This window comes from Carettochelys insculpta, chromosome 21 (genome assembly GCF_033958435.1).
Source record: "Carettochelys insculpta isolate YL-2023 chromosome 21, ASM3395843v1, whole genome shotgun sequence".
Taxonomy (NCBI): domain Eukaryota; kingdom Metazoa; phylum Chordata; order Testudines; family Carettochelyidae; genus Carettochelys; species Carettochelys insculpta.
The window spans coordinates 1,599,892-1,625,916 of record NC_134157.1 but is presented as its reverse complement, the minus strand read 5'-3'; the positions used below and the strand labels follow the sequence as shown (position 1 = coordinate 1,625,916).

Below are 26,025 nucleotides of genomic sequence, written 5' to 3'. Positions count from 1 at the left end.
TGAAAACCTAACAGGATGTTACATGCAGTGTTTTCACTTATCTGTATCCTGCTCTAATGTAGTAGGAAGCATTTACTTGCGTATACCCTATCAGTAAATGATCTATAAACAAGAAAGAAGTGTAGTGCAATGCAAATGAAGAACTTCAACAGAAAAGTAATAATTTCAAGGCAAGTGATCATTGTGTATGATGACTGGAGGCCGAAGACTCTAATGCATCCCTAACTCACTTGTTCCTCCAAGGAAGATGCCATGTGGACCTGTCAGCTTGTTTTCTGTGAAAAGAAGCTACAAGCATGGAATCAATGAAAAATTCTTCATCTCGAACTATTTGGATTCTAACAGAGAAGAATGGAAGCATGAGAAAATGGAGCTCCTCACAGTCATTCTGGATAGTCCTGAGAGCCAATTTGAGAAATGGACAGAGTATGACATCTCTGCTGCTATTTGGGATTGTAGACCCTGACTCACTTGTACATATAGTTTACCTGCTTTAACCTCTCAATAACTCTCTTTTTCTTAGCTATTAAACAGTTAGTTCATGATAGAGTTGGCTACCAGTGTTGTCCTTGGTGTAAGCCTCAACCGGTCTGAGGCAAGTGACCAGTCTCTTGGGATGAGGGCAACTTACATGTGGTATGACTTGTGTTGCAAATGGTCACTTTTTACATAGTCCAGCTTGCCGGGGGTGGGCGGGGGGAGAGAGAGCGAAGAAGGGCAGCAGCATCTAAGGGGACTATTTGTGACACCATTATGAGACGACTGCATAACTCTGGGAGTTCACATTTGGTGTTGTGGGGTGAAATCGAATCATAAGCTCTGGTGCAACTAATTATACGCCAATACCACCAGTTTGTGGGGGTCTGCCTTGCCCTCTGACAGTCTGCTCTGAGGTAAATACAGTCAGAAGCCAATCTACACAGCAGGGCAAAGGTAACAGTAATGGCCCCATCTACACTGAATATGTGTAATACACATAGACTTTTGTAAGGCCTCTGACTCGGAATGCGTAACTAACTGAAAAACTAGCACTCGACAGCGTCCAAAATGGAGATCTGAAATGGTTTAAGAACTACTACCTGAGAGTCCTCAGAATTAGTCATCAGTGATTCACCATCACGTAACAGCATTGTTTCTAGTGGCATTTTCTAGGGATTGTTTCTGTACTCAACACTGGACAACATTTTCATCAGTCACTCCTGATAAAACAACTGGCAGAGCTGAACACAATGAGGCGGTCAGGGCACTCATATTGATGGGTTGCTTTCCTGGCATCCAAATAAGATGCATCTTAATACAGCAAACAAAAGAGGACACAACGGAGCCTGTAGCTAGAGAATGGAGACTGTGTCCTGGGAGGCAGTGACTCTCAAAAGGATCGAGCTGTTCTGGTGCACAAGCAACTGAACATGAGCCCCCAGTGCCCTGCTGTGCCAAAAAGGACAAATATGGTGCGTACACCTGGGATGCGAACACCAGAGACTACTGGATAGGAGTTGGGAGGTGATCGTATCGCGCACATGGCATTGCCAGACCGAGGCTGGAATACAGGCTTCTGTCGGATAGACACATTTTTAAAAACGTGTCGGAAAAACTTAGAGAAGGGGCAGGACAGAGCCACGAACTTGCCCAGAGAGCCGGAGAAAATGCCTTCCCACAAAAGAGTCCTGAGAGGCACATCCTGTCAGCCCCTTGCAGGCCACTGACAGAGAGCTATAGGGACAGGATGCTGTGCCCCAGGCCATTCCAGTCTGTCAGGCAGCTCAGTGAACTGGACAACAAACCAGCTGCATCAGAGAGGATGCTGGAGATAGAGGAGAAAAATGTGGTGGGCAGATGGGGGACCACCAGCACCAGAGGGACTTTTCTGAGAGACAATGGAAGGAACATCAAACCAGCCCCTCTCAGGGTGCACCCCACCCTGGCCCTAGCCACTCCATGCACACACGTCCCCTCTGCAACGTTCTGCAGTTACAGGACAACTTCGGGTGGTGACTGCCGGACTGTGCACAGAAGTACTCAGGGTGAGCAGTCTCCAAAGCACCCCACTGGTAAGCCCGCCCAAAGGAATGCAAAAGAGACACTGACCGTGGGCAATGCCATTACATGGGACGCGGCTCTGCCATGTTTTCTCTCTGTGTACACGTTGGGTTTGTTGCGTGGGTTAGTTTGCGGTGTTCTTAGAAACCAGTAAGAGGAAACAGTTGCTCAAAGATAGAATTTTTAACGAGGTCTCAGATGTACAATCCATGCAGTTGCACCAAGCTAGCACAACTCAGTAGCTGTGCGACTTGTGTCACACAGGACTTTTCGATGCACTCGTAAATAAACAGATGTAGTCCACCATTGTGGTCATGCATCCTCTCCCCCTGCAAACCAATGATGTGACCACTTGGAGCAGCCTTTATTTCCCCACCTCTGCTAGACCCAGGGGCAGGGATGGGTGTACAGGGCCAGCACAGTCGTCTCCCCAGTCCTGGCCACAGCGCTCCCTATACTCATCAGACCACGTGCCCCATAGGATGGATGAGACTATACACAATGGCACCCAACTCACTTTGTAAGCAGCTACATCTTGTCCCCCCACCTAAGGTGCAATTAAACCTTCTACCAGGTGTTCTTACATCAGGTCAAGGTTTCAAGAGCCAGGGGAGTAGAGGCTACGGAGGATCTCCCAAAATAACACTGGGCAAAGACACCTCGCTGATATCCACACTGTCAGGGGACATAAAGTCCCAGTTTCTCCAATTCAGAAGTGCCAGCACTCCAGAATACCAAGTCCTGGTGCATCCTGCCAGTGTATCCCACCTCAGTGTTCGTAAACCTCCGTCTATGGGTGGACTATGGTCAGCATACCATGAATCCTCTCGAGCTTATAGAATCATGTATATCTGGGTGTAGACAATGAGCGTGTGTGTCAACACTGGCCCAGCATTGTTTGGGAAGCTAGTCACTCAAAGGCAGCTATTATTTCAGGGACATTTACCATCGTCTTTGCCCACAGGCAATCCACAGAATCACAGCCCTGGCAGGGACCTGGGGAGGTCATCTTGTCCAGCCCCCTGCACTCATGGCAGGACTAAGTATTCTCTAGACTGACCGTCCCTACAACAATTGCCTGGCAAGCGTCATACAAATGGAATCAACATTGGACTTGCCAATGTCAAACCAACCCACAACAGCGTGGGCACAGCATTTCCAGATGGCAACAGCAGCCTACTTCTGGACCTATCTTGCCCCGCTCCTCTGGATGCCCTGGCAATGCAGGGTGGGCGTGAGCTCCAGGAATTTAGGCTTCCACTGCTAGCCATTCCAGTTCTGCATGATGACAGATGCACCATTCTGAACTTGTGGTCCTGCCCCAGAAGCCCTGGTCAGCACAGGCAGGTTCCACCGCGATTAAAATGTGCATGAGCTGCCTCCATTGCTCCCACTTGGTAAACCACTCTGATGCTTTTTATGGACTCAAGCAGCTGCCAAAATGACCCTGCTGCATCTCAACCTGCTCTTTCCAAAACGGAAGCTGCCTTGATGCCAGCACTTGGCACAGGTTGGATGCCTGCCTCGGTCCCGGCTGGACAAGGCCATGGAGAGAAATCTGCAGCACCAAGCTGGGCTAACATCACTCCCACCCACGGGAGCGGAAATGCTGGAAAGCTTCCACTACACACTGAGAAATAATTCATAGGGCAGTTCAGCTCAGCGCAGCTCCAAGAATGATGGCGTGTGCCCCCAGGAGTCCTAGTGAGACGCATAAGTGAGCGCAGCGCACTTGGCCACCAGTTGGGCCACTCTCATGCATGCAGAGCTAACACAGCTCTGCAGTGAAGATGCTCCTTGAGAGACTCAAGGAGCTGTATCTGTTCAGCTTATCCAAAGGAGACCCAAAGGTGAGGATGCTGTGCCTAACCCCTGGAACGGGGTTTCCATCTCCTGCTGTCTGGAGCCTTCCTGTAAGATCTGCTCTTATGATTGTGCATTATTTGACTCAAGGCAGAAGTCATGGGAAGAAATTCTAAAAACCGTGCTACGCCAGCGGTCAGACAAGATGACACTGTGGTCCCTCCTGCCCTAGGAATTTATGAAATGCCATCATTCGTGCGCACAGTAACTTGTGTCCTATTTGACCAAGTTCCACCTGGCTTTGATGCTAAGCAAAAACTGGAGCCCAGGTTGAGTCTGATTAAAATGTGCCCCAAAGAATTTCACAAAAATCTTCCCGGTGTACCAGGAGTCCAAGAGTTTCCCATTTAATAACCCCTCAGATTCCCAAATGGCCTCCTAGACGCCAGTCTTTACCAAACTAAACAAAGATACTTTTCTGAAGTGACCACCAGTTTGCTGAGGCCCATCACTCACAGTTTGCCCAATTCACCTCAGGCTTCCCCCAAAACCTTCCTCCGGGTGAGGAGCCAATCTGAGACATTTCAGAGGGAAGAGCTGTCAAAACCAAGCTTACAATGCAACTGGCGGATTATAATTGTGGGGGGATCGGACCACGTGCTGCACCTCCAGAGGCAAAACCCAGGGCAGTTTGGGCAAAGGCAAATTTGGACTCTAGGCAGCTTGAGGTGTGTCTACACTGCACTTTGGAGCCCACAGGAGTGAGCCTCCCAGTCTGAGTCCCCGCATTTGGGCCAGTGGGGCTCTTGCTAGCCCTCAAAACACAGCTGTGTAGACACCACTCTGATGTTGGGGCTCAGGTGGGAGTTCCAGTTCTGAAGCCATGAGGGACAGGGCTACTCGGCTGCTGAGCAGGCTTTCTCTTGGGGGTCAGGGATTTGCCCCAGGATCAGTTACAGCAGGCCCCAAAGTGTGGCTACAATTCAAAGCTCTGAAACAGGCTGCCTGTGAGCTACTTCGCAGCCTGGAGCAACCCACTCTTGCTGTGGCCTGGTCTGTTGTGGGCTTGTGAGCAAGGAATGGTGGATGAGGGCTCGGGGGTACCAGCAGAGGTGTCGAGGAGATCCAGGGCTGGGACATCAGGATCAGGGGTGGAGCAGCATCAGCGAAGCTTTATGTGTGTGGAGGTGCCAGAGTCAGGATCGCCAGGGGCCTGCATGCCTTGGCTGAAGGACATGAGCAGACGTGCGGGGGGACTGCAGACCTCCACTACCAGGGGAGGGGTGTGTTGGCATTGGAGGATGCTAGCCAGCTGCTGGGAGGGCATGCAACCCAGCCTTGGGCTCTCCAGGGGTCTACAGGCTCTCAGACAGGGTTGCTCGCAGAGCTGTATGTGGTAGAGCACAGTCAGGCCTGAAGGTAGTGAGGGAATCCCGGGGCTGAGGGAATCCCGGGGCTGGGAGGGCAGAGGTGCTGCAGGTCAGCCTGAGGGGCACTGGCAGAACCGTGCGTGTGTGTTGAGGTATGTAGCAAAGATCCTAACAGCACGCAGGGCTCCAGTCAGCTTAGCAGGACTATAGCCTTGTGCCTAGGGCTCCTGGCCTGAGGGGGCAGCTGCCCTGTGCAGCTCAGGAGGGTGTTAACTCCATCCCAAAGAGGCTGTGGGCTGACTCTTCATATTGGGTAAGTATTGCCTGCCACTCCTGCTGCTGTTCCTGCCTCTCGCTTCTCCTGGCCACAGCTCCCTAGCTCTCCACCTGCCTGCGTCTGGTGATTTGCTTCCTGCAGCAAGCCCAGTTCCTCTAGAGCTGGCTGAGACTTGCCTCACTGAGTGCCGATGGGTAGCAGGGTTTCCAGTGCTGAGACAGCCTCCCTGGCTGCAGACCCAGCTGCACAGCAGGACAGGGGATCTGCCCGTGCAACATGCAGCTGGGATTTCTACGGGGTGTCTGCCCCCCGAACTCTAGGACGGCTGGGGGCTGGGCACACAGGCAGCTGCTCTGGCACTAGACTTGTAACTTCACACCAACGAGTCCATTGGGAGATGGAGCACAAGCAGGGAATTAAGACACACAAGGAAACAGGTGAGGGTCCTCCCCACACTGGGCGGCTTCCTACCAGGGTTAATTTCAGCAGTGGACGGCTCAGGCAGGGCAGCCAGCAGCAGCATGCAGAGGATCATGGTGGGCAACGGGAGGCGCTGAAGTGGGTCAGTCGGGCGTGAATCCGTCACAGCCAGCAGCTGCCATCTAGGTTTCTGAAAGACAAAGCAAAGGGACCGTGTGGAGCTGCAGACCCACAGCGCCGGGCCATGGTGCAATGGGCCTCAACTCCGGAAGCAGCACCCGCTTGCACAGGAACAAGCCGCAGGTCTCTCCTGGCTGGGGCTCGTGCGCTATGCTAGTACCGGCCTGCGGCTAGTGCTGACTGTGGAGCGACTCAGTGCAGTGGGAAACGCACCATCTAACAGCCCAGCGGCCCAGGTACTATGCACAGCACCTCACCAGTGTCACCTTCAGACAAACCCTAGCAGATCACCTGACCCAGGCCAGGTCCCTCACTCCGCTCCTTTAAGCATGGCAATCACACCGCCTTCTGTAGGGCAAGGCACACCTCCCGCAGCTCTGAGAAAGAAGCAAACCCTCCCTGGACCAGGGGCAGGACTGCACTAGGACACAGCACCTTCCTGGGCAGAACCTGCACTCCGCAAAGCCTGTGCTGAGCATCAGGGCTGAGCCAAGAGTGACCTTGGTTGCGGGCAGCTGCAGGCCATCTAGTGACCAGCTGAGCACGTAAAGCCTTGCAGCATCTGCTCTCCCTGCAGCGGCCAAGCGACTCGTGGAATGGAGCTGGGCAAATCCCTGTGGGTCTGCGTTTCTCTTGCAACAGGCCTTTCCCTCCAGCCCAGAACTTTCCTTGGCCTGCTGCACCCAACATTCTGTGTGCTCAAAGGGAAACAAAAGCGCGTTGCTGTTTCTGAGCGTGTCCGTTCTGTCCTCCCTAAAACCCTCTTGCTCTAGCCCAGCAGCAGTGTGGGGAGCTGGCTTGTAGCCTAATCGTGCACGATTTGCACTTGCATGCAGATACAAATGGCCACCAGATTTTTACTAGCAGTCTGGCAGTGCCGTATTTGTGCCCTGTAATGATTCCCCCTGGAAACATAAATACAAGAGGGCAGCCCCTGCCTCACACAGTGCATGCAAGGCTGTGCTCAGGCTGCAAGGGTTGTGAGAGCACTTGCTGAGCATGCCCTGCAAACACCCTGCTCCACAAGGAAGAATATGATTGCTTCCCAGCTGTCTGAAACTAGCACATGCCAGGAAAAGCTGCCTAACAGAGCAATACATTTGCTCATTGCAGGACCCACAGCTCAAGTTACAGCCACCTGTGCAGCTTCAACCTTGACCCCTTGTGCATGTACATTCTGACTCAGGCACTGAGCACCTCCTGAGCAATGTCTTGAGAACCTGGCCACACCGGTTCCAGCACTTTCCTAGGGTGGGTGGTGAACGGTGATACGGGACAGCTGCCTGGGTCGCAGAATCCCATGATCCAGTGCCCTGAGAAGGGCTTCGGGCCCGTGAACACATGTGACTGAAGCCATGTGGCAATGCAGACAGGAACTTGTGCTTATCCTGCCCTGACTTTTAAGCAGGGCCCCTTCCACGTGAACTTTGAAAGCTCCAGTTCCATAGGGCGAGACACGGATATGACAAACCAAACTGCCAGCCAGAGGGCCCTGGAAATATTCCCTGTCTCACAGAGGAAGTGCAGCAGAAAGAGAAGAGAGGGTTCTACGTTTCCACTGCAGATAGAGCCCTGTCAAATGCACTCACCTGACTGCAAAAGCCAGGAACTGCTGCCCACTGACCCTTTCTGGCATGGGTGCCCTGCTCTGGGGCCAGTGTGGAGGAGAATGGAAACTCTTCCCTTTCTGGGAGGCTGCTGACTGCAGCTGACCCTTTCAGACCCATGCCCAGGGCAGGGGAAGCCAAAGGAAACACAGTCATGCTGTTCACTGCTCAGCGTCTTGCTTTAGCTAAGGGTGATGTCCTGCCCCCAGCCAAGGCCTTTGTGCTTGGAGGGCACCTGTTGATGAAATGCCACCCTCTGAAAGATGAGCCTGATCAGGTCAAAATCCTGCCTCAGTAAAGATACACAAGGCCATTATGGGCCAAAAAAAGGGAGTATAAATGTATGTACATCCCTAGATGCTTCCTCACCCAGCGGACATCACAGGAGATACTAAGGGATATTATTTGTATCAGGGAAACTGTGTGGTAGCTTTAGTCTCAGGCACTCAGTCACAAATGCAGAGTTTTCTGACTTTGGGATGCTTTGATGCATGCAAGGGAGGTGGTAGAATCTCCACCATTGGAGAGATATTTAAGAGCAGTTGGGATAGATACCTAACAGGGAAGAAATAGATGGTGCCTAGTCCTGCTGGGAAGGCACAGGACTGGACTTGAAGACCTCTTGGGGTCCCTTCCATGGCGGGAAAAATTAGAGGGAACACTGGTTCCGCCCCACCCCAGGCGGGAGAGGCAGGCACAGAAGGTGGTCAGGGGCATCACTGAAAATTGTGACAACCTAAAGCAAAGGAAATCTGGCTCCCTCATTCCTCACACACCTTCCCCTTCAGAGTCAAACACTGTCTGTCAACCTCCTGAAACACACACATGCCTACCACATCACTGAGTGAGACGCTGCGGACGGCTGATGAATTTTTTACTCATGGAACCATGAACATTTTGGGTTTTAATTAAGGGAGCATCCATGTGCCAGGGCCAGGGCTAACGTACAAGGCCTTGGAGGAAATCACTCAACCATTCTGTGCCTCACACTCTTGTGACTAGACAATGGGGCTGTTTCTTTGCACATCTCATATGTAGGTCTCTACAGCCTTTACAGACTAATATAGAAACTGGGACACACAGAGGCTAACTGACTTGTTCATAGTTGCTGAGCAAGTAGGTCTAGCCATGCCTCCTGTTTCAGGTGTGCGGATAATTTGCTGGCTACCGTCATTCCTCCCAAGGCAAGTGACTCGCCCCAGCCTGGCATGCACTGGAAATTTCATACCTTGTTTTCTGCACCATTGTACTCCCCTCTCCTCTGCAATCCCCACGGCACCAAGCTGCAGCATCTTTGCCACTGCACTGGCAATTCCTGCTCAGAGCCCCTCCGAAGGCGAGTCACCATTGCCTTGCGCTGCGCAATGTTGTGGGGCCAGCAGGAGCCAGAATCAGAGCAGGCATATCTACACCTGACTCAGCTGCATGGCACTTGGGATGTTCAAGGCTACAGTCACTCAGGCTCTGGGGCCCCCATGTGCATGGATGCCTGGAGAAGCCAAGGTGGAGGACAAATTCTGCCAGCAGGATCCTCACCCTTCATGGCAGCAGCAGGGCCAGTCTTGGGGGCTGGGGGAAGCAGGCGGTGTGGTCCAGGAGCACACAGAGCTATTCTGTGGGAGCAGTCTGGAGGCAGGCAGGCTGGCTGGACACACAGCCGGCATGGGTGCTGGAAAAAAGGCAGCAGTGTCTCCAGGCAAGCGGTGAGGAGGTGGGGAGGAGGGATCAGGGAAGCCAGGCACTGGAGCCAAGAGACTTGGGAATAATCGCCAGGCCATTCTCAGAGCTGGGGCCTGGGCACGAGAAGGAGCAGTGAAGCAGGGGCAGGCCGGCTGGCCGACCATTTGAGAGCGCGGGGCAGGTGGCAGAACTATGGCGCCACCATTAATTTCTGGCGTGATTGCAGGTCCTGTGCGTGGGCAGGATGGGGAGCCGCGAGGCCTGGTACCATTAGCACCAGTCTCTCGCCCCCAGTACATGAGACCACACTGTGACACAGGGGAGTGTGTGTGTGACATGCCAGCTCCCTGGTACTTGCCAGGCTGCTCCAGAGTGCCAGCACATCCCTGGTGCCTCTCCCTCCTCCTGAAGCATCCACTGCTGAGGTGCCTTTCAGGGTTCCTGAGCGTTTACGGAATCTCCTCTTAAGCCTTGGCTTGCTCTGCTCCAAGCCCCTCTGCTCCTGTCAGCTGCACAGTGGCTCCTGCCTGCACTCAGACTGGTCCCTCCCACTTCCCCTGTAGCGAACGCTTGCTGAGCCTGTGTTCGGGGAGAGCCTGTCACAGGGATATCTCTGCCAGTGGAATAGCTCTGGGCAGGGGGCTGGGCCTTTGCTGGTTGGTCTGATCTCCTGCTGGTTTGGGTGTTGGGGTGTGTGGTGCTGGTGCAGTCAGTGGGCACCTGCAGGTCCTGGGTGGGCCAGGCAGGACAATGCCATGAGAAATGTTCCCTCTTAATTTTCCCACCCATGGGTGGAATAAATTTTGTTAAGTGCACCAAAGCCTGGGCAGATGCGCACCACCACTAGAAACATGGGCTGCTGGCCATGGGAGCTAATCAGCTGGGTTGCACCTGAGTCACTCCTGGGCAGCTGCCCAAGCACGCAGCTCACAGGGAACACTGGCCATGGGGCATTGCTGCTGTTGAGTCGGGGTGAGAGCTTTAGTTTCTGACCCTTACACGCTGCATGAGAGAGGCAACGTTTGCGGCTCTGCCTGAGGTGGCCCCAGACGCTGCCTGTTGCTTAGCAAGGGACAGTCACCGGGCAGCTGGGGGGCGGGAATCCCTGTGCAGACCGTGTGTTGCTGTGCAGGAGGGAGCGTCCTCACCAGGTCTGAGCCCAGCACCTCAAGAGCTTTAGCCGCGGTTTGCTCTCTCCTGGCTTCTTTCTGTGGGAAAGGGCCACGAGAGCCTTTGCACATAGTGCTACTCCACTGGGTCCAATGCTCCAGGCTGTACTTGTGTTGCCTTTATGCTCCCCCGGCTGTCACGCATCTGCCCACACAGAAACTGCCATATCCGGAGCGCAAGACCCACAGCGGCACTGAAACCCCCAGCAAGAGCACAGCCTGAGCCAGGCCAGGAAAGCATTAGCGCTGGATGCTGGATGAAGTTGCTAATTGCTAACAGCTGACTGCCTCACCATTTCAATCATTACACAAGCAAGAAAAAGTGCAGTCCCCCAGAAAAACCATCACTCTCGGGGAATGCCCATGCCGCAGAGAAAGCCCCATGGCTGCAGGGCCGGTCCGCTGCTGGGCAGACTTCCGGGTTGCGGCCCAAGCTCTGGGACCTTTCTGCTGCACGGGATCCTCGATCCCAGGTCCCACATGGAGCCCGGATGCGTACAGGGCTATGAAGCAGCCCTGCAGCAGAAGTTGGCTGGCACAGGGCAGCGATGGATGTCTAGCTGCTGTGTAGATGCAACTGCTGGGGTCAGGGAGGAGACCAACTTTCTCCCACATACAGAGCAGACCCCGAGTCCGAGACACAAGCCCAGCTTCTCCCCTGCATGCAGGCAAAGACCACTACAGGCCCCAGCAGAGTGTGGGACTCACCTGTACATTCCCTACACTGGGCACAGGAGGAGCTGCTGTTTACATTTCTATTTGGATCTGCATGACATGGGAGGTGTTTGGGACCCCTCCTACGTCCCATCCACCCTCAGAGAGCCACTGTGAAGGGCTGGAATGTCCCAGTGCCTTTGGGGAGCCAAGCTGGAAGAGAGACGTTTTCAACAAGTTCTCTGCAAGTGGGACTTCGGGGTCACTGCAGAACTCCTGCTATAAATGAACTGGACCCTAGCATCAGGATGTTCTGTGGCTGTAGTCCACCTCCTGTGGGCAGTGGACAGGTTGGTCTCTTACTGTGCTGGCAGGAGGAGCTGGCTTCTCTCCTTGGTTACAGGTTGGATTGTGCTGCTGTACAGCCCTGGTTCCAAAGAGGGAAATGGCTCTGTGAACAGCGCACGGGCCAGCTATATAACCGCCCTGTGACGTTACTGGATTTTTAAACTGGATATGGAAGCCATGTATGTTACCATTGTATGTAACCGGCACTGAACCTTGTCGCAGGATGGCCAAGTGAGGTGTCTAAAGGGAGCTGGTGATGCCCGGAATCTGTCTATTACTTGTATGTCAGTGCCATGGCTGTGTGTGAAGCTATAGATACTGGCTCTCTAGCTGTATTAGAAATATTCTGGAGTCAGGAATACACAATGGGAGGCGTGGTCTCCTCCCCAGTCAGGGTGATGGACTAAACAAAGGGGAGATGCCCACGCGTCCTCCAATACACACCTCAGGAATCTGGGACTTGTCCTCTGGAATCCAACTAATGGCAAAGTGCCACAGCTGCCCACCTGAGCTATGGGATTGGGATCCGATGCCCCAACTTCCATTCCACATACTATGTAAATGGACTGGAATGTGCTAGCATAACCAGAAACCAAAGGCAGTTTGCCGCTGCTCACCTGGGTCAGGTGACTCTGACCTTCCTGCGCCAGATGGGAAGAAGAAAGGACTTTTTCCCCCTACAGAAAAACTGTAAGATGGCTCTGGGAGTGACCATCTTGGTTCCAGTTCGTGTGTGTACATCTTCAGTTCTCCAGTCTCTATGAATTAAGCCAATGCAACCTGGGATCACACCCCTCCATGGGGTGTTCTCAGAGACTTTCAATAAATCAGCACAGAACATCGCTGGCCTATATCAATGGCTGTAATTGATGTATGTAATGTATCACTTTACCCAATTTCCTCTCACCCTGTTCTTTCTTCCTTTGTTAATAAACCTTCAGATTTTAGTTTCTAAAAGATTGGTGCAACTTGGTGATTTGGGTGAGATCCAAGTAGATATTGACATGGATCTATGGCTGGACCTTTGGGGCACTTAAGAATTGGTGTGGAGTTGGTGAAATAGGTTTAATAACCTCTCATGTGATAATTGGGGCTGTTGGTCGGGGCTTGTGTAGCAGCTGGAGAATCTGTGGGTTTGCTTGTTTGGCTTCTGGCTGGCCAGAGGGGCTTGGCAGAAGTATTTTTGTGGCTGGTTTGATTTACCTTAGTGGGAAGAAAATCACAGCCTGGGCTGTAAGTGGCCCAGTTTTAAGCAGAAATACCCTTGTTTGATTTTCTCAGCTGTGCCCAGAAACCCTGTCACATTACAACCCCTCTGTGTTCTCACAGGTCAGCTGGGCTGTTTCAAGACAACTGTCAAGATTTCAGAATGTGTTTTCACTCTGCATTGTCATGAAAACACAACCTATCAAACATTTTCTTGGAACAGAAAGGTGGCCAATCGGCCACATGCTATTTCATCAAAAGTGACCAGAGAGCCCTGGAACACAGAACCCTTCCTGTCCTAAACTTTGTGGCCTTGACAAAACTGAATATGGCAACAAAAACAACATTTGTTGAAAGTGTTCAACCCAGATCAACTTTCAAGTCAATTTTGCCCAGATTACAAGTCAAACAATGACTTTGCTCATTCTAATTCTTGTTTTACGGTAAAACACCTGTCTCTTTCTTCCTGGTTGACATCACTGATATTGGCCAAAATGCTGTTTTTCTAATGTAGCTGGCAGTTTGCTGAAGATGCCCAGGACAGACTGGAATACAGTTTATTGCCTTCCCTTGGCATCCCCTTTGTAGATTTGTCAGTACTAAACATGGTGTCAAGAGTGGGATTCTGCACAGCAGGGATGTGAGGCAAGAAGGGGCCACTATTCCAGCAAATGACCAAGAATGACACTGAGGGGGTCATTGCAGATTACGTGGCACTGCGAAAAAGAATCAAGCTGTGTTCTTCTCCATCCTGCCTGTTGAAAGAAAAGACTCCGTGAGGGTTTGTTGAATTTTGGAAGTAAATGTGTGGTTGAACAGGTGGTGTTGGAGAGACGGCTTTGGAGTTTTCAACCATAAGATGATGTTCCAGGAAGGACTGCTAGTAAGAGATGGTATCAACCTAACCAAGAGACAAAGGGGTAGCTGAGTTAGTCTGTATATCTAAAAACAAGAAGAAGTCCTGTGGCACCTTACAGATTAACAAATATTTTGGCGCATAAGCTTTCATGGGCAAAGACCTGCTTCATCAGATGCACGGGGGGTGGGGTTCCAGAAGAGGGTCTAAATATATAGGCTTGTGAAAAGGAGGGAGTCCCAGTCAAGAGGAGGGCCAGAGCTGAGAAGGGCAGCTCAGTCAGGGATGATGTGGCCCATCATCAGAAGCTATTGTGGAGCTGTGAACATCAAGAGAGAAGAAACTGCTTTTGTAATTGGCCAACCACTCCCAGTCTCTGGTCAATCCTTGGTTGATGGTGTCAGATTTGCAAATAAATTGCTGCTCTGCAGTTTCCCTTTGGAGTCTGTTTTTGAAGTTTTTCTGTTGCAGGACGGCTACTTTTACATCTGTTACTGAGTGTCCTGGGAGACTGAAGTGTTCTCCTGCAGGTTTTTGTATGTTACCGTTCCTGATATCTGATTTGCGTCCATTTATTCTTTTACACAGAGACTGTCCAGTGTGGTCAGTGTAAATTGCAGTGGGGCATTGCTGGCACATGATGGCATATATTATATTAGTAGATACGCAGGTGAATGAGTCTCTGATGGTGTGGTTGATGTTGTTAGGTCCTGTGATGATATCACTGGTGTAGAGTAACTCTACAGTAACTCTAAATCTGAAACCAATCCCTGCAACAAACCTCGGTGTCAACTCTGCTCACATATCTACACCATATAATATATGCCAGCAATGCCCCACTGCAATATACATTGGGCAAACTGGACAGTCTCTTCGTAAAACAATAAATGGACACAGCAGAGAGTCGGGTCCCAAAAGTCCTCTGAACTGGCAAACACACCTACTGTAATTAGTGAGGCATGACTGCATAACGCTTGATGAACAGCCAGAGACTGAGGCTACCCTTGTGACTGCTCAGCATACAGCACCCAAACCTAATCAAAAGCATATTTTTCCAGACAATGCTCCAGGCTAGCACTGGGTTTAACACAGTCTGCTCCAGAGCTAAGGTTGCACCAGGATTTTCCTGTTAGATGATCCAGTGCAGTCTCCTAGTGCTGTTCTGTCTCAAACAGTGTTTAAGCACACGTGAAATGATTATTCTTTGCATGGGGATACTGCAGAATGCACTCTTGGCTGGAAAGTTAAGTAGTTGTTGTGTGACAGCACATCAATACACCCAGTCTTCCCAACATTGTGGAGTGGGGGTCTCCCCTTTATTGTGGGACCATTTGAGTTAAAATCCATAGCATGTAAACTAATATTACATCGTACTGGGCAGGGCACCACCAACAAAGACATCAAACAAAAAGTGAAGAACCCTTAATATCCAGGCTTCCTGGGGCATCAGTTCTGAGCAAAGAGATTCTTGGGCATCGGCGTTCAGAATACACAGTAAAGGCACTTCTGTGGTAACCGTATACAGTAACAGCCCAGTTATCCAGCACCAGGATAACCGCCACATTCACTGGCCTGTGAGGAGGGGACGGTCGGAGCTCAAATATTCGGCACATTTTATTATTTGGCATTCCCAGTTCCTTGGGGATACTGAATAATAAAACTTGTACTGTAAAATTATTCCTCCTCAGAAAAAATCTGCCTAAGGTTAGTAATGCAGAACATACAGTGCTCATCTTTGTTTGCAAGGTCACAGTACGTAATACTACGCAAACACGATTATTTCTATTGGAATTACTACTGATCAGTACAGAACCTATCAAACAAAAATAAAATCTCTATATAAATGACACACTGTGATAAAATTAAAATAATGTGCAGCCTACACTCAAGACCTGCAGAACTGCACAGCAGTGATACATCACACCTAAGCAGAGAGTGTCATTATGTGAAGATTTCGTATGTTAAACATGTACAGAAGAACACTGGAACTGGACACAGCACTCAGGCAGCGGATACGTCAGTGCAAAATACAGCGGCAAAATCTCTGCTCTGCTTGAGTTCACCTGCTTATGCATCTCAGCATTGCACGAGCTCTTTTTGCGACAGCATCTCAGGCTGACCTCCTCGTTCAGCTGCTTATCTACTCGCTCTGTGCCTCTTAGGGTACATGTGATTTGACAAATAAGTTCCCAGGAGCTACGTCTACACTAGCACATTACATCCAAGCATCCTATTTCGAAGTACAAACATCGAAATAGGCTACTTCGATGCGTATCGTCTACACGTCCTCCAGGGCTGGTGCTGTCGATGTTCAATGTCGAAGTAGCGACGGGGAACGTCAAAAGGAGCTGCCCCAGAAGGAAATGCGGAGCGTCCACACACACACAAGTGCTCCCTGTCGAAATAAGGGGCCAGCAAAGCCTGCGGATGGGGTCACAGGCTGGACTAGCCCTTCTGGGGCAACAGCAAGCCGCTCCCTTAAAGGGGCCCTCCCAGACACACTTGGCCTGTACAGCACGAGGTCTGCAGAGCTGACAACCGGTTGCAGACCCCTTGCACGCTGCATGGACCCCCAGCAGCAGCAGCAGCAGCCGCCAGAAGTCCTGTGCTAAGGGCTGCTGCACGTGGCCACCATACAGCCCCGCAGGGGCTGGACAGAGCGTCTCTCAACCCCTCAGCTGATGGCCACCATGGAGGACCCCGCTATTTCGATGTAGCGGGATGCAGATCATCTACATATGCCCTACTTCGATGCTGAACGTCGAAGTAGGGCGCTATTCCCATCTTTGGATAGGAATAGCGATTTTGACGTCTTGCCGCCTAACGTTGATTTCAATGCCAAAATAGCACACGGCGTGTGTAGACGCTAGGTGTGCTATTTCGATGCTGTGCCAGCTACTTCGAAGTAGCCGGTTAGTGTAGGTGCACCCAGGCTGTTTACTGTGTTGGATGTAGGTAGAAAAAAATAAAGTGTAATTTAGCTAATCCTTGTGGCTTGTTTAATTTATTAACTAGGATTAGTCTCTGTGACTCAAGTATACAATGCAGAAAGGTGCAGACAGAGAAATCTAGAGTTGCCAGTTGCCACTGAATGCTATTTTGCTAGTTCATACTGCATAATGCATGCCCCTTATTTTGGAACATCATGGCCACAGACCATAATTCGTAATGGTCTATTCCCTATTTTACTTCAGCATAGCGCAGTTTTTCTATGGGAACCCCATTCTGTGTTTGTTTTCTCAAAAAACAAAAGTGCCAATGAGTTCAATGGGATTTACTCCAAAATTAAATGCACTCGCACCACAGTCAGTCTTAGCTTTTTTGATAAGTTCATTTAAATCAATTATTTTTTTTTGTGTGTGTGCATTTTAAATCAACTCACCCTTACGTAATTCCCTGGGAGTCGCCAGGCATCTCTGGATTCTCATGTGCCAGGCTGAGAGAACTGTGCTTTTGGCCCAGCTGGATACCCCAGCACAAGGAAAACATTCGCTACCAAGATTTGCAATCTTTGCTAGAAAGAACGACTTTCACCAAACGTGAGAAGCTGTTACAGGGTTATTGTGAAACACGAGCCGTCGTGCATTTTAACGACCAACAGAAACACAGGGCACAAAGGTTTAAAGGGCGAGGAGGGAGAGAGAGAGAGAGAGAGAGAGTTAACCACCACACTACAGCCGAAAGGCTCTGCCTGCCACGCTCAGGGTCCCCTCACCAGAGGGAGCCGCTGAACCCTTCAGACTGCTAACTCCATGGAGCCAGCTGGGCTGCAGCTTTCCACCAGAACACATGATATGTTCTAGCTTGCCCGGCTCCTCCCTACACCCTGCCTTTGTCCCCGCTGTTCCTATGGCAACTGCTGACAGACCAGATGGAAACAGAGCTGTTTTCTAGGCAAGGCTGTCCTCTCGGATTCCTCTGCTCTCTCCCCCATTCCATCTACCCCCCTCCTTGCTCCAATGCATTCCCTCAGGCTGCTCTGCTGGCACCTGGCCCAGACTGGCCTGGCCACAGGCCAAGCTTTGAATCCGATGTAGTAAAACCACAGCATGTCACAGCTCTCCTGCTCAGGAAGCAGGGCCCATGTTAATCCAGGAGCAAGCCTGGCCCGTCAGCACTCTTAGACTGCAACACAGGGCGGGCTGGCAGCCTCCTGTTTATCTCACAGGCCTGGTTGCACAGCTACATGGGAATGTGTAGCCCCGGCAGCACTGGGATGGATTTTTTCCCCTCTTGCTTTTTAAGGGTGTGCGTGAACATATACTTCATAAAAAATGCACACAACAAAAAGAGGACTTATTAAATGAACACAGCTGTCAGAAGTACTGACCCCAGGGAGAGGGAGATAAACAAATATGTTTGGCTCACTGCCACTTTAGCTTCTTCCTCTCGGTCTCAGCGGGGGAAAGACCAACACAGCGCTGAGGTCTGCGTACATTCGTTATGCATCCCCGTGCCCATTGCTGTGGCTAGGAATGCCACCACATGAGTAAAGTTATATTGCAACAGCTTTCACACAGCTGTGCGACAGCCCGTTTCGTTTTCATTTTGCAAAGTCAATCGAAGGGCAGCAAAGACTAAATTGAGCATGGGGAGGGGGTCTGGTGCACCTCTGCGCGAGACGGCTGAGTCCAGGGAAGTGGCTGGTGCTGTTGGGTTCCCAAACCTGCAGCAAGCTCCTTACATAGTTAGGCTGGATTATGGTTTTAGGTTCAGTCCCCCAGGCAGACCCAAAACCAAACAAACTTGACAGCATGGCTGACTTTCACCTGGAGACATGGTATCCAGCCCACATCAGAAAGCAAAGTTCTGGAGTGCGAATGGAGAGAAAGTCCAAACGGAGAATCTGAGCTGTACTCAGTCTTCAGTCTCTGGTGGCAAGCAGGTGACACGCTGACTGGCTTCCAGAATAAGCATCCTTTGGAAATGCTGAATAACAAATGCGACATGCCACGTCCAGCAGGACGTCCCGTCAGCTATACCAGTTTAAAACAGCTATTGTGTGTGCTCTGGCTCTGACAGAATTAATACCCAGCACGGCCTTCCTCACCTCAGCCATTCAAATGGCTTTCATCAACTATGTGGGATTTGGACAAGTACCCTTAGCCTAGCTCAAGAGAAACCCAACAATTATGATGTCATTAATCCTGTGCTTTGAGCTTCTGCTGAGTCCTTAGATATACTCAAAAGCAGCCATTTTGTAACTCCTGCTATTTCAGTCAAGGATGAGTCACTTGAAATTCATAGTTAGGTTGACTATATATTCATAATTCAGACCGCTTGTGCATCCAACTTGCACTGCCTGAGGGCCCCTGCCTCATGGAAAAATAGTATGTGATCATGAGATCAAACAACAGGATATTGAATGGAGCTTGCCTGAGCCAGCTGAAGAAAACCCAATTTTCAGATGCTTGCGCACCATAACAAGGCACCAGCTGCAGGGCCTGAGCCCTGAACTGTTAGTTCTGTAGCACAGACGTCTGCTACCTGAGCTACAGGATTCATTGTATCTGCTGGTATCAGGGAGAGACTTTTCCAGGGAAGGCGAGGGACTGTAGTGCCACTAAGCCCAGATGCTGGGTCTTGGGCAGCAGGTGGTCCAGAAAAGCCTATTTCTGTCTTCTACACCTGGGCCCTGGGGCTTTGGCAGATCCCAGGTGCTCCCACTATCATGTGTTGTGCTCTGCTGGAGCTGCTTTGACTGTGTTGCAAACTCACACTTAGGTTGTGCATAGTCAGCTGTTACGTTGGTAGCTTGCCAATATATTCCTGAGGGAAACCTGAAGTGTAGATCTCAGCAAACCTGAACAGAATATCATGAGCCAAAGAAAAGACACTTCTCTAGCCACAGGGCTGCCTCACTGCTAAATGCTAAAGGCCTGCAACAAATCATGTGGCTATGCAGAGCTCCTCAGAACCCAGGAGTTTTCCTGACAACTACCAGCTCCCTCAACCTACCTATATATTTTTAGAGTGTCTGACTGTTGGTGCTATGTTTGCTCATAGAATCATAGAACAATAGAGCTGGAAGAGACCTAAAAAGCCATCGAGTCCAGCCCTCTGCTCTAAGCAGGACCAAACCCATCAGATCAGCCCAGCCAGGGCTTTGTCGAGGAGAGACTTAAACACCTGCAGGGATGGAGACTCCACTACTTCCCTGGGTCAACCATTCCAATGCTTCACCACCCTCCGAGTGAAAAAGTTTTTCCTAATGTTCAACCTGGACCTTCCCAACTGCAACTTGAGACCATTGTTCCGTGTTCTGCCATCCACGACCACTGTGAACAGCCTCTCTCCAGCCTCTTTGCAGCCTCCCTTCAGTAAGTTGAAAGCTGTTATCAAGTCCCCCCTCAGTCTTCTCTTCTGCAGACTGAATAGACCCAATTCCCTCAACCTTTCTTCATAGGTCATATACTCCAGGGTCAGAGGGGTAGCCGTGTTAGTATGGATCTGTAGAGCAACGAAGGGTCCTGTGGCACCTTATAGACTAACAGAAAAGTTTAGAGCATGAGCTTTCGTGAGTTAACTCACTTCTTCAGATGCTGGTCAGGAGTTTGTTCAAGAACTCCTCTCAAACCATTAAGAGTTGGGCGACCATATCTGCCTGTCCCTAATGTAGGACAGGGAGATATGGACAGAGGGGCAATTCCTACCAGTTCCACCAAGCCCCAGGGATCCGGGAAGGAGGCAGCAGCCATTGGCCCTCCCTGGCAGTCCACGGAAGCAGCAGCTGCTGGCCCACCCTGGGGAAGTGGCAGGGACACAGCAGCTACCCATGCTACTCCCGCTTCCCCGAGGCTTGGGGAAGTGACTCTCACCAGCAGCTGCGGAGAAGGTCAGTGGGGGCAGGCCCAAATACGGGACAATTAAGCCCTCTTAAAAAATAAGTAGGGACCGTCCTGCCTCATACAGGCTGGATGTTCATCCTAGTTATGAGCGACGACTGCAAATTTGGCTTGCTGCTTCCTTTCACCATAACTTAAACCAAGGCCAGGGTTTGGTTGTGCCTGGAAAGTGGGAAATGCCTGAAATCCCAGGACTGCCCAGAACACGGAAGCGGGGGAGAAGAAGGAGGAGGGAGGAGAGAAGGACTGGCCAACAGGAGGGACACAATACTGAGAGTGGTGTCTGGTAGCAGCTGCAGCACCAAGACAGAGGCCAGCAGGGCTGCGGCTCTGCCAATCTTGTCCGTCATAAAGACCAGGTAAGTGGCTCCCATGCCTCAGACCCAGAGCTGCCCTCCCTTGGAATGCCTACAGGCCACAGAGGGGGCTACTGGGGGGCAGTCCCCACACAGCCTGGAGATCCTTAGGCCCAAGCTAAGACTTGATGAGAAACTGAGAACAGTAATTATGACTTTGCTGCAACTCCCTGGCTGGAAGCAGAGCCTTGAAAGACCCAGAGAGCAGGGCAACCCTCCGGCTCTTTCCTGGCATCAGCGTGGAACAAACCAGGTACGTGGAGGCTCTGGTGTTGCTCTGGGGAATCCCAGCTGGATTGCAGAATGCAGCTGGCTCTCAGAATCCTGCCCAAACTGCCTCCCTGCACAAAGGGAAAGAGACTTTAACTGTTCAGCAGAAAACCTTCCTTATCCTCCTCACCCCATCCCCTGATACCTCACTGCATCTGACCCAGTTCTGCATCCATACAGCACTCAGAGGCATGTTGAAAAGTGGAAACATGATGACATGAATGGGAGCTGAAAATCTCAACAAAATCCACAGGGAGATGGGACTGAAGGAAGTGGGGATAGCTAGGTCAGTCACACTCTCAGAAAACCATCTGCTAGCATAGTCTGTCAAGCTCTCACACGGAACCGCAAGTCGAACGCAAACGAGAAGGACCTAGAGTAATGTGGAGAAGGTCTGCTGAGATTGAAGAACAACATCTGGGGTACTCCTGGAGTCAGCTACAAGTTTTGTCGCAAAACAGAGTGAAATAGAAGAGACTTATAGATGACCCATGCTCCACGCGGAGTACAAAGGTTTAAGTCAAGTCACGCACCATCTCACAAGTTCCCCTTTGCTGAACTAGAGCACTGCAAAATTCAGAGCTCTCACAACAGAACTGAGGTCTAACTTGCTAAGGAGTAACTAAGTTCTTGGTTATGGAAGCCTGGGAGTTTAAGCCGACTCCTCAGCTGGACTCTGTGTTTGCACTTCAGTTATTGCCCTTGCTAAGCAGGGAGGTCTGCTAGCAACTCCAGGGGCTGTTGCAATACCCAGTTTTCTCTGAGGAAATAACTAGACATTGCAGAAAGTCCATCCCAGCAGCACAGTTTTAAGGGAAAAAAGAACAGGACTGCAGCCTGGCAGACCCATGTGTCAGTCACTGCACCACAGCTTCATGGTCTGGCCATTGGCATGGCATCCTCACTGAGCCCAGTGGGCATCTCCAAATGAGATGATCAGCCAGAACGGGCCACATTCTCCTCCAAGGAAAAGAGAAAGCTACAAGTTCAGTTTGCTGCCTGGGCTACACGTCCAGATTGGTCTGCTGACCTCTGTGATTCATGAGTGCAACATTTTCACACCTTAAATGCTACTCCGAGAGAGACTCCAACGGACTGGCCCTTTTCGCTGTGTCAATCCATTGGGCTCAGGGAGATGCCCTCCCTTGTTCTACCACCTTTTAAATTCTGGCAGGGAGGTCCTTGGGCAGAGGCCAAATTGTTTGCTTTGCCTGCTCATCCTCTCCCCTTTCTCGCCCACAAACACAGCGCAATTCTCTGGCTGCCATATCTTTTCGCTGGCTGAACTGCTCAGCAGCACCATTTCAGACGCTGGGAACAGAGCGCCTGGAGCTGTGCATTCCTGCAGCCCAGCTTCGGCAAAGTACTCAAGCTTCAGGAAGGGAAGTCAACTCAGGCCAAGCAGGCGTCATCTGTGCTGGGAGCCCTTCCAAAGAATCTCCCAGAGACTTGCTGCTTTAGCATCTGACAAGCCCACGCTTCCAAATCTTGGAAGCAGCTCCGCCCACTTTAATTACTTGCTGGTATGTTCTGTGGGTAGCAAAGTTAGTTCTGAAAGCACCAGACTTGCAAAGCTCCACACTTGAAACCTCAGGCTAAAAACAAGCTGTACATTTAAACTGACACTTTGCAAACCTTCTGGGACAAGGAACACAGCTTCCTATCCATCCACGCAGTACCTAGCATGCAGGGACCTTTGGGGGCAACGTTACTGACAAAACACAAAAGCCATCAAGCATAGCTGGACTTCATCCAAGAGTTCCAAACAATCTCAAGCCTGAAACGGCTGAGCTGCTAACAAAAATGCACACGCTCCTCGAAACCAGCCAGAGGCACCAAAGCTGTTAGCCAAATGCAATCCTGCAAACAACAGACCAGTGAGGAGGGGCACCTGGTCGAAATGGTCATTGCAAAACGTGATAAGTGAGATGTCCTCGGGAGCCTGGGTGGTGATGCTGCTCAGAGGATGAAGCAGACATTCAAATTTCTTTTTACCCTTATGTGGCCTGAGGCTTTATTTGCTGCTCCCCAGCCAAACCCTTCCACAACAGGGAAGTACTTCTCTCTTCCTCGGTTTCATTAGCGCACTCCTCACTGTGGTGACTGAGCCTCTCATAAACACTTTTCAATTTACCTTCACGGTTCTCCTGCCAGCCACGTAAGGATCATGATCCCTGTTTTACATATAGGAAATTGAGGGGAAGAGAAATCGTTCCTCACAGTAACCATGGTCTTCAAGAAGTGATTCTGGCCTGTAGGAGGACAGTGGAATGACATGAAGGGCCATAGATGGCTGGCCTGCCGGCCAACCATGTGGAAAGGTCAAAGAGGAACACTACTGACGTTGCTTGTGTGCTCATTGAATAAGCTTGTATTTGTGGAGGAGGCACAGCTGAAGATATCTTCCACGCTGTCTGGATATAGATGTTGGCTATTTAGAATCTGTCCCTTCGTGTGGTACTCACAGGATGGGAACAAGAGAGGTGAAACACAAAAGGGTTCAGTCATGTTCGGATAGAAGGCACCACTTGGGCTGGAAGAGGGGAACCAGGGCCCAATCACTCTGATCAGCCGTAAGGGCGAGTGGTGGGGTGGGGCTGGGGCAGAGGAGTGAGTGGAAGGCAGGTCCCTGGGGGAAAAGAGGCAGTGTGGGAGTGGGGCCTTTGGGGGACAGAGTGGTGTGAGGGGGTCGGTCCACCGTTCACACTTTAAGGAAGCGTCAGTTGCTGACCTGACAGTCTCACCATGGGGAACCTCAGGTACTCAATACATTTGTTGAGGCCACAAAGGGTGAGAATGGGTCTCATTCCGCCCTTGGACACAGTGCATCCCTCATTCCAGCTGAATCTCCAGAACGCAGCGCAGCCCTATCTGCACAGATCTGATCAGGGCTTCTACAACAGAGCAGGCCTTGGGCCGACAGCCAGGATCCAAACTCCTCGCTCCCTTGGGACATTCAGATCCTCCTCTTGCTCCAGGGGTGAAGTCAGGATTATCTCTGTCATACAAGCCGAAGAGAGAAATTGCCAAAGAAGAACATTTCCCTGGCCTCTGCGAGGAAGGGTAGGGAAGTTTAGAACATGCCCCCTTCCAGGAGTACCCCAGGACCCTTTCCCATTGCTTGTCTCCTACACACAATGACCCCAGCACTGCGGACACCCAACATGCTTGGGAGGGTTTGCCAGCATGTGTGTTTGTCAAGGGCTGTTGAGAAAGAGATTGGTATGTTACCAGACCACCGGTACATTTAACTTAGCTTTTCAATGTGTGTGGGGGGAGGGGGGCTGGCAATAAAAGGAAAGCTACTTGAATGATACACACTGTTCGTTCCCTTGTACATTATGATAGCAGATGGCAGCAGCCAGTAAACAAAAGTTTATTCTGTTGCTTTTGTTGACTATCAGGCCTGTTCAACATTTTCAACATGTTCATATCAGACCTGTTCAAAATGTTCAACGTCTTTATTAATGATCTGGATGAGGGACTGGATTGCACCCTCAGCCAGTTTGCAGACGATGTAAAGCTAGAGGGAGAGGTAGATACGTTGGAGGGTTGAGAGAGGATCCAGAGTGACCTGGATAAATTGGAGGACTGGGCCAAAAGAAATCTGATGAGGTTCAACAAGCCGAGGTGTAGAGTCCTGCACTTGGGATGGAAGAATCCCAAGCATTGTTATAGACTTGGAACTGACTGACTAAGCAGCCATACAGCGGAAAGGGACCTAGGGGTTATGGTGGATAAAAGGCTGGATATGAGCAAACAGTGTGCCCTTGTAGCCAAGGCATATAGGGGTGCATTAGGAGGAGCATTTCGTGCAGATCTAGAGAAGTGGTTATTTCCCTCTATTCAGCAATGGTGAGGCCACATTTGGAATACTGCATCCAGTTTTGGGCCCCCCAGTATAAAAAGGATGTGGATGTGCTGGAGTAGGTTCAGCGGAGGACAACAAAAATGATGAAGGGTCTGGAGCGCAAGACCTATGAGGAGAGGCTAAGGGATCTGTGCTTGTTTAGTTTACAGAAGAGAAGACTGAGAAGTGATTTAATAGCAGCCTTCAACTTCCTGAAGGGGCGCCCTAAAGAGGAAGATGAGAAACTGTTCTCAGTGGTGTCAAATGGCAGAACAAGGAGCAATAGTCTGAAGCTAAAGAGGGAGAGGTGTAGGTTGGATATTAGGAAAAATTACTTCAACAGGAGGGTGCTGAAGCACTGGAATGCGTTGCCTAGAGAGGTGGTGGAATCTCCATCCCTAGAGGTTTTTAAGTCCTGACTTGACAAGGTCCTGGTTGGGATGATTTAGTTGGGGTTGATCCTGCTTTAGACAGGGAGCTGGACTAGAAGACCTCCTGAAGTCCCCTCCAGCTCTAGGATTATATGATTTTATGACTCAATCCCGCTCTAGACTCTCATGCCTAGCAACTAATATTACTGATGTTCTTCTTCACAGTGTGGCCTTGAGACCTACATGTTATGTCCCACTAATTGCCCTGGGACCTACCTGCTCAAAATCAGCAGCTAGGTTGTCTGCCTCAGTAGTCCACCCCAAGCAACTTTTTGCCTCTCCTTCACCAATATTATGGAACATGCAACACATGGCTGTGACCATGGTAATATTTTCCTCACTGAGATACAAACTGCCAAAAAGGCACCACCAGCATTCCTTTACTTTGCCAAAGGCACATTCCATGGTCATCCCACACCTACTCAAGATGCTGTTGAGCCAGTCTTTACTACTGCCTAGGTTTACTATGTATGGCTTCATGATCCATGGCATTAAGGGATATGCCAGGTCTCCAAGGATCACTAGGGGCACTGAAACATCCCCTAGGGTGATTTTCTGGTCTGGAAAGAAAGGCCACACTTGCAAGTTTCCATACAGGGCGGTGTTCCTAAAGATATTTGATCACTCACCTTTCCGAACCACCCCACGCTGATGTCAGTGAAA

The 26,025-nt window shown here is 50.6% G+C and overlaps 1 protein-coding gene across 3 annotated transcripts in view; it reads right to left on the bottom strand.

Moving 5' to 3' along the window:
* Nucleotides 1–26,025, bottom strand: part of LOC142023773 (discoidin domain-containing receptor 2-like) — a 98,376-nt gene that overhangs the window by 51,473 nt on the left and 20,878 nt on the right. For all 3 annotated transcript variants that reach the window (XR_012648307.1, XM_075015043.1, XM_075015042.1), the window contains exon 2: nt 5,962–6,100. Coding sequence is in view for 2 of the 3 variants with exons in the window: in XM_075015043.1 (XP_074871144.1) it covers nt 5,962–6,025 (64 nt within the window). In the remaining variant the exon portion in view is untranslated. The remainder of the gene's footprint in view (nt 1–5,961; nt 6,101–26,025) is intronic.